The following is a 13,453-nucleotide window of genomic DNA, read 5'->3' on the forward strand; positions in this document are numbered from 1 at the left end:
GGCTTTGCTCAAAATGTAAATGAGTCCACCCACCACTTTAATCATATCTTAGATCTTGTTCTGACTTATGGTATGGAAATTGAAGACTTAACAGTATTCCCTGAAAACTCCCTTCTGTCTGATCATTTCTTAATAACATTTACATTTACTCTGATGGACTACCCAGCAGTGGGGAATAAGTTTCATTACACTAGAAGTCTTTCAGAAAGCGCTGTAACTAGGTTTAAGGATATGATTCCTTCTTTATGTTCTCTAATGCCATATACCAACACAGTGCAGAGTAGCTACCTAAACTCTGTAAGTGAGATAGAGTATCTCGTCAGTAGTTTTACATCCTCATTGAAGACAACTTTGGATGCTGTAGCTCCTCTGAAAAAGAGAGCTTTAAATCAGAAGTGCCTGACTCCGTGGTATAAACTCGTAGCTTAAAGCAGATAACCCGTAAGTTGGAGAGGAAATGGCGTCTCACTAATTTAGAAGATCTTCACTTAGCCTGGAAAAAGAGTCTGTTGCTCTATAAAAAAAGCCCTCCGTAAAGCTAGGACATCTTACTACTCATCACTAATTGAAGAAAATAAGAACAACCCCAGATTTCTTTTCAGCACTGTAGCCAGGCTGACAAAGAGTCAGAGCTCTATTGAGCCGAGTATTCTTTAACTTTAACTAGTAATGACTTCATGACTTTCTTTGCTAATAAAATTTTAACTATTAGAGAAAAAATTACTCATAACCATCCCAAAGACGTATCGTTATCTTTGGCTGCTTTCAGTGATGCCGGTATTTGGTTAGACTCTTTCTCTCAGATTGTTCTGTCTGAGTTATTTTCATTAGTTACTTCATCCAAACCATCAACATGTCTATTAGACCCCATTCCTACCAGGCTGCTCAAGGAAGCCCTACCATTATTTAATGCTTCGATCTTAAATATGATCAATCTATCTTTATTAGTTGGCTATGTACCACAGGCTTTTAAGGTGGCAGTAATTAAACCATTACTTAAAAAGCCATCACTTGACCTAGCTGTCTTAGCTAATTATAGGCCAATCTCCAACCTTCCTTTTCTCTCAAAAATTCTTGAAAGGGTAGTTGTAAAACAGCTAACTGATCATCTGCAGAGGAATGGTCTATTTGAAGAGTTTCAGTCAGGTTTTAGAATTCATCATAGTACATAAACAGCATTAGTGAAGGTTACAAATGATCTTCTTATGGCCTCAGACAGTGGACTCATCTCTGTGCTTGTTCTGTTAGACCTCAGTGCTGCTTTTGATACTGTTGACCATAAAATTTTATTACAGAGATTAGAGCATGCCATAGGTATTAAAGGCACTGCGCTGCGGTGGTTTGAATCATATTTATCTAATAGATTACAATTTGTTCATGTAAATGGGGAATCTTCTTCACAGACTAAGGTTAATTATGGAGTTCCACAAGGTTCTGTGCTAGGGCCAATTTTATTCACTTTATACATGCTTCCCTTAGGCAGTATTATTAGACGGCATTGCTTAAATTTTCATTGTTACGCAGATGATACCCAGCTTTATCTATCCATGAAGCCAGAGGACACACACCAATTAGCTAAACTGCAGGATTGTCTTACAGACATAAAGACATGGATGACCTCTAATTTCCTGCTTTTAAACTCAGATAAAACTGAAGTTATTGACTTGGTCCCACAAATCTTAGAAACATGGTGTCTAACCAGATCCTTACTCTGGATGGCATTACCCTGACCTCTAGTAATACTGTGAGAAATCTTGGAGTCATTTTTGATCAGGATATGTCATTCAAAGCGCATATTAAACAAATATGTAGGACTGCTTTTTTGCATTTACGCAATATCTCTAAAATTAGAAAGGTCTTGTCTCAGAGTGATGCTGAAAAACTAATTCATGCATTTATTTCCTCTAGGCTGGACTATTGTAATTCATTATTATCAGGTTGTCCTAAAAGTTCCCTGAAAAGCCTTCAGTTAATTCAAAATGCTGCAGCTAGAGTACTGACAGGGACTAGAAGGAGAGAGCATATCTCACCCATATTGGCCTCTCTTCATTGGCTTCCTGTTAATTCTAGAATAGAATTTAAAATTCTTCTTCTTACTTATAAGGTTTTGAATAATCAGGTCCCATCTTATCTTAGGGACCTCATAGTACCATATCACCCCAATAGAGCAATTCGCTCTCAGACTGCAGGCTTACTTGTAGTTCCTAGGGTTTGTAAGAGTAGAATGGGAGGCAGAGCCTTCAGCTTTCAGGCTCCTCTCCTGTGGAACCAGCTCCCAATTCAGATCAGGGAGACAGACACCCTCTCTACTTTTAAGATTAAGCTTAAAACTTTCCTTTTTGCTAAAGCTGTTGGGAAAGTGTAGGTACACGGACCCACAACAGGGGGCGCAAATGAACGGACAATGGAGTAGGTCAAATAACAACACTTTACTGTTGTGAATGTGCACAACAAATACAACAGATTACAACAATAGACAGGTGTCAATTCACAAAGGTGTCGTGTGGGCAGGCTCGAAGATAGGAGACGCCTGTCCAAAGCAGAACCGGAACCACACACGATTTCCTCCGCCACCAGACCCCGGGAATACTGGAGCCGCCAAGTCCCGAACTCCCAGGTGGCCACTGCCTCCGCGTGTCGGACATGGTACTGCTGGCGAGGAACAAAAAGCAATTAAAGGAGGGCGCGTTTGCACCCAGGAATCCGTACGGCAGGAAAAACTACCTCCACCTCTCGTTGGAAAAGTAGTCCACACTACAACGCACAAAGTCACAAAAATAGCACTGTCAATCAGTCAGCTGAGGTACGTTACCTTCCAGGTAGAACGATATCTCGGCAAAGAGGTGGAGACGTCGTCCTGCTGATATACTCCTGCCGATCAGATGATTGGTAACAGCTGTTGCAGGTGATGCGTGACAGCTGTCACCCTGGCTGCTCCTGTGAGGCGGCTGCGCCCTCTGGTGCCTGGAGCCCGCACTCCAGACAGGGCGCCCTCTGGTGGTGGGCCAGCAGTACCTCCTCTTCTGGCGGCCCACACAACAAAAGCTTATAGTTAGGGCTGGATCAGGTGACCCTGAACCATCCCTTAGTTATGCTGCTATAGACTTAGACTGCTGGGGGGTTCCCATGATGCACTGAGTGTTTCTTTCTCTTTTTGCTCTGTATGCACCACTCTGCATTTAATCATTAGTGATTGATCTCTGCTCCCCTCCACAGCATGTCTTTTTCCTGGTTCTCTCCCTCAGCCCCAACCAGTCCCAGCAGAAGACTGCCCCTCCCTGAGCCTGGTTCTGCTGGAGGTTTCTTCCTGTTAAAAGGGAGTTTTTCCTTCCCACTCTTTCCAAGTGCTTGCTCACAGGGGGTCGTTTTGACCGTTGGGGTTTTTATGTAATTATTGTATGGCCTTGCCTTACAATATAAAGCGCCTTGGGGCAACTGTTTGTTGTGATTTGGCGCTATATAAATAAAATTGATTGAATTGATTGATTGACTTTAGACCAGGATGTTGGTGGTCTGTGGTACGCTTTCTGTACTGTGCCTGATCACACCTCATTTTAGGGTGGACACGCCCATTGGCACACAAGTGAGTGAAAGTACATCTGCAAATCACACAATGTGTGTGTACAGTACCATCTTCAGTTGTGGAGGACTAATTGCACTGACTCAGCCACTCGGTGCAGATCTGACTTTTTTCCAGAAAGACAGTTCTGGGTAACCGCCTCTTTTCAACCATCAGTTGGTGTGAATTCTGTCATTTGTTCTGTTTTATTTCTTACTTTGACCAAAGCAGGTGGTTCCCTCCACTGAGTCTGACTTGCTTCAGGTTTCTTCCTGTTGTAACAAAACAATAAACCCCTGAGGGAGTTTTTAGAAGTTTTTTTTCTTATCGCCATCATCAGTGTGCTTGCTCATGGACTGGGGAAGGTGATGTAGTGATTTGATGCTGTGTAAACGAGCGAAGCATTTGCTAAAGTTTGAAGTGCTCATATAAATAATGGTCGGATATAAGTTGCACCACAGTACAAGTTGCTGGACCTCCCAGACTATTGAAAAAAAACAGCGACTTATACTCCTTAAAGTGTAGGTGACACTAAAAAATGTGCACAAATAATCACTAAAAATGATTAAATGTTAATATTTTAATAAATCCTGAACAATAAAAGTTGATGAATGCACAGTTGAAGGATAAACCACAGCTGTCTGAAGCCTGCACAGTATTTCAGCCCCCAGCCGCGGCTATATTGTTGGTACGTCATCACCGGAACGGCTCCTGCTGATTCAAACCCAAATCAATAGTAAACACAGATATATATATATACATATATATATATATATATATATATATATAGTGTGGACTTTTTTTATATTGTGGAGTTTTTTTTTTGTTTGTTTGTTTTTTTTATAGTGTGGAGCTTTTTTTAAGGCCAGTCTGGAGGACTTTTTTTTATAGTGTGGAGCTTTTTTTAAGGCCAGTCTGGAGGACTTTTTTTTATAGTGTGGAGCTTTTTTTAAGGCCAGTCTGGAGGACTTTTTTTTATATTGTGGAGTTTTTTTTTTTTTGTTTGTTTGTTTTTTATAGTGTGGAGCTTTTTTGAAGGCCAGTCTGGAGGACTTTTTTTTATAGTGTGGAGCTTTTTTTTAAGGCCAGTCTGGAGGACTTTTTTTTATAGTGTGGAGCTTTTTTTAAGGCCAGTCTGGAGGACTTTTTTTTATAGTGTGGAGCTTTTTTTAAGGCCAGTCTGGAGGACTTTTTTTATAGTGTGGAGCATTTTTTTGTTTGTTTTTAATAGTGTGGAGATTTTTTTGTCTGTCTGTTTTGTTTTTTATAGTGTGGACCTTTTTTTAAAAGTCCAAACTGGAGGACTTTTTTATAGTGTGGAGTTTTTTGTTTGTTTGTTTTGTTTTTGATAGTGTGGACCTTTTTTTAAAAAGTCCAGTCTGGAGGACTTTTTTATAGTGTGGAGTTTTTTTTGTTTTTTTTTTATAGTGTGGAGCTTTTTTTTTTTTTTTTTTTTTTTTTTTAAGTCCAGTCTGGAGGATGTTTTTTTGTTTTGTTTTGTTTTTTGTCCAGTCTGAAGGACGTGTTTTTTTGTTGTTGTTGTTGTTGTTTGTTTGTTTTTTTAGTCCAGTCTAAAGGTGTTTCTGGAGCACCTGTGGGGACACAGCATTTATGGGTTAGAGCCTTATTTAGATGACAATAAACTTTGGAGGAAAACCTTCAGTCTGACAACAGTGACGATATCGGCAGAGTTCAGAACATAGAATGGTTATTATAAAAAAAAAACAAATAAATAATGCAGGCAATTTTGGCATGGGTGGAGGTGATAAACTGTTTTTTGGTTTGTTTGTGTTTTGCCAGCTCTTTGGTCGTAATCAACTGAATAAAAAAAATAGTTTTACTATCTGTAACATCAGAAAAAAGTGATGAGGGAGTGTGCAATTTTTAATTTATTTTTTTCCCTTTAGAAACAATTTCAAATCTGAAAAATTACACGAGGGGCTGAAAATGTCAGCTATTTTTAAAACAAATACTGTTTTCCTTCTTGACCACGTTATTATTAAATATTGAAACCATTTGCACAAGACGTAAATATCTACTGTAGTCTTCTTACCTGTGTGTTTCAGTGAGATCATCTTTAAACTTATCCACCTTTACAAAACCACATCTGAAAAATAATTAAATTCTTTCTGTTCTGGTTGAAGAAAACTCCATTTGACACACTGGACTTTGGTTCCAGGTTCCAGCGCCGTCTGTAATCAGTTATTGCGGCTGATTGATCCAGTCTGTGTTGTTAACAGAGCAGCTTTGCGCTGCAGGAAAAAGACTCACAGCGCCTCATCTGCTCATAACATCTCAATCTGCACACGACGACATTATCCCGTGATCCAGAAAACAATAAAATAATCTGAAGATCCTCAGTTTTGTCTCCGTGTGGAGTGGAGCAGCCAGGGACTGTGCAAGTGTGCGCTCCTCAATATAAGTGTTCCACCTGCCATTCTGGCGGCGAAAAGTAACCGTTCTGACACCGAAAACATGGTGCAGCTCCGACCCGAACCATGGTGCTGTCAGTAGCCTGTAAAAATCCATAAATTAATGGGACAATTAAGATAATGGTTCCAGAGCTGACACCACTTCCTCCTCCTTCTTGTCCAGTGTCGGCACACCGGGAAGTTCCTGGTTTTTAGTGGCACACAGTTCAAAATCCAAATATTTATCTCTTCATGAACTGCACACCAGGAAAGGATAGATTTTAAACTGTCGTTTAATTTTAGTCTTAAATATCCATGAAAACGTGGCATGACGTGTCACCTACACTTTAACATACAGTACTTAGCATTCAGAGTCAGTCAGAAGTCAGTTGGATGGTGACTGGGAACTTCAGTCAGCGTGTTTTTTGGGAGAACTTTGTTATCAACATTGGTCTCATGGTGTCTTGTTCCACCTCAGACTTGGGGAAGCTGCTTCAGTGTGTTTGTGGTTTCAGGTGGAACTGAAGATGAAGTACAACGACCAGCACTGTAAGACCAGGGGTCTTCTCCCAGGCCATCGTTGGTACGAGATTCAGGCCTACCGAGCCCTGAACCAGGCCCTGGGGAGGTAAATTTGCACCTGCAGCTTCCTTGTAAGAGTCCAGTCTGGTGCTGTGAGATTTATTCTGAATGTATCAAACGTATCGTTGCAGGTGTATCCGCCACAGGAACGACTGGGGGGCCTTGATCCTAGTCGATGACCGTTTTAGGAATAATCCCAATAAGTACATCACAGGTACCCAGAACTCTTTTTCATCCAGCTGTCCAGTATCCTCATGTGGACACTAGATGGCAGTAGATATCCATTGTCAGATTCTGGACCGTGTGGATTTGTGTGGCATTACGTTTTGAGATTTGTTCCCAGAACCCACAGTTCTTGGTGAAATGGTTAGGGTCTGCGCTCTGACGTGCGTCTGTCTGTGTGTGTGTCTGTCAGGACTGTCCAAATGGGTCCGTCAGCTGGTCCGGCACCACGGCTCCTTCACAGATGCCATGCAGAGCCTGGTAGAGTTCTCTCAGGCCCAGCAAAAGGGGGACGTGGTTCCTGCAGGAAGTCAGACACTCTCACCTCCCAGCGGTCCCTGTACAGCACTTGCAGTGGGGCGGAGTCTATCTGACACTGCAGACCCTCAGGCAGCCCACTCAGATGGCCCACTTGGTACTGCCCCTGATCGTCTGAGCGTAACTGAACCCAGAGCACGAGCAGGTGAGTGGAACTGATGGAGGTTTTAAAGGGGTGAGCTTTTGGTGCCGTGATGTTAATCGTGCTCTGGAGTTGTACCCGAGGCCTGAAAACGACATGAATCATCTTATTTTGTGAATTTTGTCTGTAAGGTCGCCGATTAACGGGCCTCTTGAACGTCAGGTGATGTTTAAAGCTACAACAGAAGAAGCTTTTTACATTCATGGTCTAATACTTAACACCACTGACCATGCTTTATTTAGTGTATCAAGTACCATCAACCAGGGAGGTGATGGTCTAGTGGTTAAGCGTTGGGCTTGAGACCTGAGGATCCTCGGTTCAAATCCCAGCATGAACAGAAAATCACTAAGGGCCCTTGGGCAAGGTCCTTAATCCCTGGGTTGCTCCCAGTGTGTAGTTAGCGCCTTGTATGGCAGCAGCCTGACAGTGAGTGAGTGTGTTTGTGTGAATGGGTGAATGTGAGGCATCATTGTAAAGCATTTTGAGCGTCTGATGTAAATGGAAAAGCGCTGTATAAATGCAGTCCATTTACCAATTATTTAACCACAAAGACACTCATTAGAGTGTGTACTGCTGCCAAGGCTGCTCTTTTTACATCCACCAGGGACATAATAACATCACCTGCATCTGTCTGTCTGTCTGTTAGCAGGATTACATCAAAACTACTGCACAGATTTTGATGAAATTTTTAACACAGATACATATTAGGCCATGGGAGAATTTTGGAGGTGATGCGGATCCAGATCCGAATCCAGATTCTGGATCAAGATTCACATTATATTGTCTTTGAAGGATTATGTCAAAACTACTTCACCGATTATTACCAAATTTGCACCACAGATAAGATATTAGGCCATGGAAGACCCCACTGAATTTTGGAGGTGATCCGGATTGACGGACGTCAGAAATCTCTGATTGTTCTTGTTTAAAATTAATTATGTTTATTTAAATGTCAGCAATTTTTCAGTATTTTTGAAAATTAAACAATCTCTTGTTCCATGTTGCATAGTTAAGGCTTTAAATAGCATTAAAATATCTTAAACCTTTCTTTATGATTTCATAGACAACTAATTTCAGAAAATATGGGACATATTTTTTTAAACTTATCCAGACCACCAGAGTGGACCCACCCGAAGCATGAAATCTTGCAGTTCCTTGAGTGGCCACTTGAGGCTGGTTCCAACAGGGAGTCACTCACCATAGGCCACAGGGGTATAATAAACATATTTACGGCGTGGTATGAGAAACCGTTTTAGTCTCTATAGCTAGAATCCCTCGTCATGACAACAGGTATGGAGGGTGACATTTGAGCCCGACCAATATGAATTTTTGGGGCTGATGCTGATATTAATGAGTAATAAAGCCACAATATAATATATCTTATATATCTGCCGATATATAAATTTTAAAAACGGCTGTGATTCCTTTTATCAAACTCCAATGACAAAAGAAATGCAATTAAAGCTTGATGATTTCCAGTTTAAACCTAAACTTTATTATAAGCTATAAATATAACTCACAACCAAGCGCCGGACATCACATTGCCTTCACTCGAATTGACAGCTGCCATCTCACATTGATCAGCATTTGCATAAAATAGACTTCTTGTCTTTTTTGGCCCCATCCAGTTATCGCTTGTTGCTGTAAAACACCCTCTGTGTTTGAAAATGAATGGCAGCTGGTCGCTTTGAGTGACAGCTAGTCTTTCCTGCAGTATTTCCATTGAGTTAAATTTTAGTGTCATTTAATTTGAGTGTTGGCACCTTTAGCACTACGAAGCAAGTACGAGTAGCGCAGTGACATTAGCTCCACTAGCAGATAACATTATTTACAGACGATCTTTCAAATTGTGAGACAACCACCAAATTCAGCACAAATACTCCTTTGACATTAACACTTTTGAAAAAGCAGACGGGCCACTTAAATTTTCAATATGGCGACCAGGTAGGGGTCAACTGAAGAATTTCACAGGGGTCAAAATTTAAAAATGCTCCAATCGTATTGAAAACTATGACACATTATTTGCCTGATCGTAAAGATTCCAAAAAGTTTAGATTATCTGTGACTAAATGTTCTGGAGTTCTGAGGTAAAAACAAGAATAGTGGCAAAGGTCCATTTCAGTCTGTACAGAGGTCAAAGGTTAAAGTTGCTCTAATTTTGGTAAAAGGTGATGCAAATTATTGGTTAATAGGGTTTAAAAAGGGAATAGTTTGCACGGTGTGTCATGCTTAGTTATCTTGTTATGGGGTAACATATGTCACAGAATCCAGTGGATATTATTTGACCTTTTACTTTGGAGACCAAACATTCAACACATTCAGAACTTTTCCATTTATTAATCCTATTACCTCGAGACAACTGAGGGCAACGTCACGCTCGGTGTGTCCAGCCGTGAGGAGAATCGAAATATTGAACTTTGACCCCTTGGTTTTTACCAAAACAAACTCTTTAAGGTCAGTTCTAAGCTCGCCCTTTCACCCAAATGTTTGGTGAAAACCGACCAAAGGATCTGGTTACAACAAGTGAACGAACAGACAGACTGATAGAAAAACAGACAGACTGGCAGACTGGCTGAAAAACAGACTGACATATAGAAAAACAGACAGGCAGACAGAGACTGGCAGACTGGCTGAAAAACAGACTGACATATAGAAAAACAGACAGGCAGACAGAAAAACAGAGACTGGCAGACTGGCTGAAAGACAGACAGGCAGACAAAAAAACAAACAGACAGACTGGCAGACTGGCTGAAAAACAGACTGACATATAGAAAAACAGAGGCAAACAGAGACTGGCAGACTGTCTGAAAACAGACTGACATATAGAAAAACAGGCAGACAGAAAAACAGAGACTGGCAGACTGGCTGAAAGACAGACAGGCAGACAAAAAAACAAACAGACAGACTGGCAGACTGGCTGAAAAACAGACAGACTGGCTGAACAACAGACAGACTGGCAGACTGGCTGAAAAACAGACAGACTGGCTGAACAACAGACAGACTGGCAGACTGGCTGAAAAACAGACAGACTGGCTGAACAACAGACAGACTGGCAGACTGGCTGAAAAACAGACTGACATATAGAAAAACAGACAGGCCAACAGACAGACTGGCAGACTGGCTGAAAAACAGACTGACATATAGAAAAACAGACAGGCAAACAGAGACTGGCAGACTGGCTGAAAAACAGACTGACATATAGAAAAACAGAGGCAAACAGAGACTGGCAGACTGGCTGAAAAACAGACTGACATATAGAAAAACAGACAGGCAAACAGAGACTGGCAGACTGGCTGAAAAACAGACTGACATATAGAAAAACAGACAGGCAAACAGAGACTGGCAGACTGGCTGAAAAACAGACTGACATATAGAAAAACAGACAGGCAAACAGAGACTGGCAGACTGGCTGAAAAACAGACTGACATATAGAAAAACAGACAGGCAAACAGAGACTGGCAGACTGGCTGAAAAACAGACTGACATATAGAAAAACAGACAGGCAGACAGAAAAACAGAGACTGGCAGACTGGCTGAAAAACAGACTGACATATAGAAAAACAGACAGGCAGACAGAAAAACAGAGACTGGCAGACTGGCTGAAAAACAGACTGACATATAGAAAAACAGACAGGCAAACAGAGACTGGCAGACTGGCTGAAAAACAGACTGACATATAGAAAAACAGACAGGCAGACAGAAAAACAGAGACTGGCAGACTGGCTGAAAAACAGACTGACATATAGAAAAACAGACAGGCAGACAGAAAAACAGAGACTGGCAGACTGGCTGAAAGACAGACAGGCAGACAAAAAAAACAAACAGACAGACTGGCAGACTGGCTGAAAAACAGACTGACATATAGAAAAACAGACAGGCAAACAGAGACTGGCAGACTGGCTGAAAAACAGACTGACATATAGAAAAACAGACAGGCAGACAGAAAAACAGACTGGCAGACTGGCTGAAAGACAGACAGGCAGACAAAAAAACAAACAGACAGACTGGCAGACTGGCTGAAAAACAGACAGACAGACTGGCAGACTGACATATAGAAAAACAGACAGGCAGAAAGGCAGACTGACATATAGAAAAACAGACAGACTGGCAGACAAAAAAACAAACGGACAGAAAAACAGACAGACATATAGAAAAACAGACAGACTGGCAGACAGAAAAACAAACAGACAGAAAAACAGGCAGACTGGCTGAAAAACACAGACAGACAGAAAAACAGGCAGACAGACAGAAAAACAAACAGACAGACTGGCAGACTGGCTGAAAAACAGACAGACAGACTGGCTGAAAAACAGACAGACAGAAAAAACAGACTGACATATAGAAAAACAGACACCTTTGAAGACTTTGGAATGTGAGTAACATTTGTCATGTGGTCATTGTGAATCTTTGTCCTGTCAGTAGAAAACTCTGTGTTCTTGCTGTAGATGGTGTGAAGATGAAGTCTGGTCCATCAGCAGATCAAGAACATTCATCTCAGCCCCTCGTCCATCTCTTCAGCTCCTGTCTGAGGAGGCCCATCTTTAAGGACAAAGGAACCGCTGAGTGCAGGCAGAATTTGGAAACAAACGAACCCGCTGAGGACAAGGAGAACCCGGACAGCTCCATTCTCCAGAAGAACGAGGATTCCAGTCATCAGCAGGAGACTGGAGAAACCTTCACTGAGGTGACATTGGAACCAGATCAGCTGGAACCGTCTACGGCAGTGATCCCTGGCTGCTGTGGGACTCAGTCTCCTTCAGGAGACGCTCCAGATGAAGACGATGAGGACCAGACCACCTTCTTCACCCCGGAGCTGTTTGAGGGTGAAGGAGATGAAGAGATGATGGCTGAGTCACCTTCTAGGAGGATCTTCAGGACAGGGAGTCCAGCCTGGCTGTCAGATGACCTGCTCGGGTCACACCAGCCTGACGTCTTTGACAGACAGATGGACAGTAGCATTTTAGTGCGAACAGACGGCGCAGAGCTCGAAAAGATGATGGAGAAGGATGCAGAGCAGAGAGCGAGAAAAGATAACGGGCAGGAGGACGAGAGATCACAGGGACACAAAGACACATCAGGACAGTGAGCAGAGCAGCTCAAAGGTCAACAGACTGTCCAGGTCCAGGCTGAGGTCTCCTTCCATCCCAACAGCTAACTGACAGTCAGGATCCAGGGAGTGCGGGGGGCAGGAACCGGGATGCCGTGAGCTGGTCTTGGTATCAGATTTACTCCAGAGTCTCTCTTTTTGGCTCTGATACTCTGAGTGTCGTACCACACTGAGTTCCTGAAGCTCTGACTGGAACCTGGAGTTCTGTGGGGACCAGGTATCTACAGTTGGCTGAGGTCGGGCTCCGTTTGCGCCCCGACAGCCGTCGTTGATGTCATTCTTTAGTTTTACTGTGCAATATTACACCGAATACACACTATATTCAACTGAGTAGAAACATTTTACAGGTTTGTCCACCAGGGGGCAGATTAGCCCTTAATGCCTTTTCTGAACCTGCTAATGCCAATCAGCGGCCACAGCGGGTGGAGCCTATCCCAGCAGTCATCAGGTGAGAGGCGGGGTCACCATGGACAGGATGCCTGTCTGTCTCAAGACCATTTTTTGGATTCTTCTCAGTCTGCTGATGTTTTGTCAGGATCATGTTTCAGTCCTGATCCCTGATTTAAACTTTGTCTTTGAATTCGGTCGTTTCTCTGTTTCCCGCCGTTTGTCTCTGCTGAGTTTACGTTACGCACCGTCGCCCTCATCACACCTTGTTATTGGTCCATTAGCATCAGCAATGATAGCGAGCTAGCTTTCTTCTCGTTAACGCTAATCAGGCTGTTCTAGCTGTAAAACCATGTTAACACTGTACGAGAGTAATTACAGAGTTATTTTGATGGGCTGTGCATTTTAACAAACCATTAAAACTTTTTTCCATCTTTGAAAGAGTATTTCATGTTTTTCTAGTGTTTAGGTGCAGTGGGAAAAGTGTTGAACACATGAACTTCTAAGGCTGTGATCAATTTTCCCCCACTTATCAGGGTCCAGGTCACCAAGCAGCTCTTCCCACACTTCCCTATTGCCCACTTGCATATATATATATATATATATATATATATATACCTCATATATATATATAGACCTCATTTGTTCATTCAAAAATGAGCAAAGATTTTTCAGATTTTTTTTGTTCACTCAAAAAACCAGGACTGAGACATGTCAGGATGGGC

General features: G+C 42.1%; 1 protein-coding gene across 1 annotated transcript in view; it reads left to right on the forward strand.

Annotated features, from left to right (window-relative positions):
- brip1 (BRCA1 interacting protein C-terminal helicase 1) overlaps positions 1-13,169 on the forward strand; it is a 148,360-nt gene extending 135,191 nt beyond the window's left edge. The window contains 5 exon segments of the mRNA XM_034168974.1: positions 6,486-6,598; positions 6,684-6,766; positions 6,968-7,237; positions 11,680-12,317; positions 12,319-13,169. Of these exon segments, the coding sequence (XP_034024865.1) occupies positions 6,486-6,598; positions 6,684-6,766; positions 6,968-7,237; positions 11,680-12,317; positions 12,319-12,393 (1,179 nt within the window). The 3' untranslated portion in view covers positions 12,394-13,169.
- The last annotated feature ends 284 nt before the right edge of the window (positions 13,170-13,453 follow it).

Source organism: Thalassophryne amazonica, chromosome 4 (assembly GCF_902500255.1).
Source record: "Thalassophryne amazonica chromosome 4, fThaAma1.1, whole genome shotgun sequence".
Taxonomy (NCBI): domain Eukaryota; kingdom Metazoa; phylum Chordata; class Actinopteri; order Batrachoidiformes; family Batrachoididae; genus Thalassophryne; species Thalassophryne amazonica.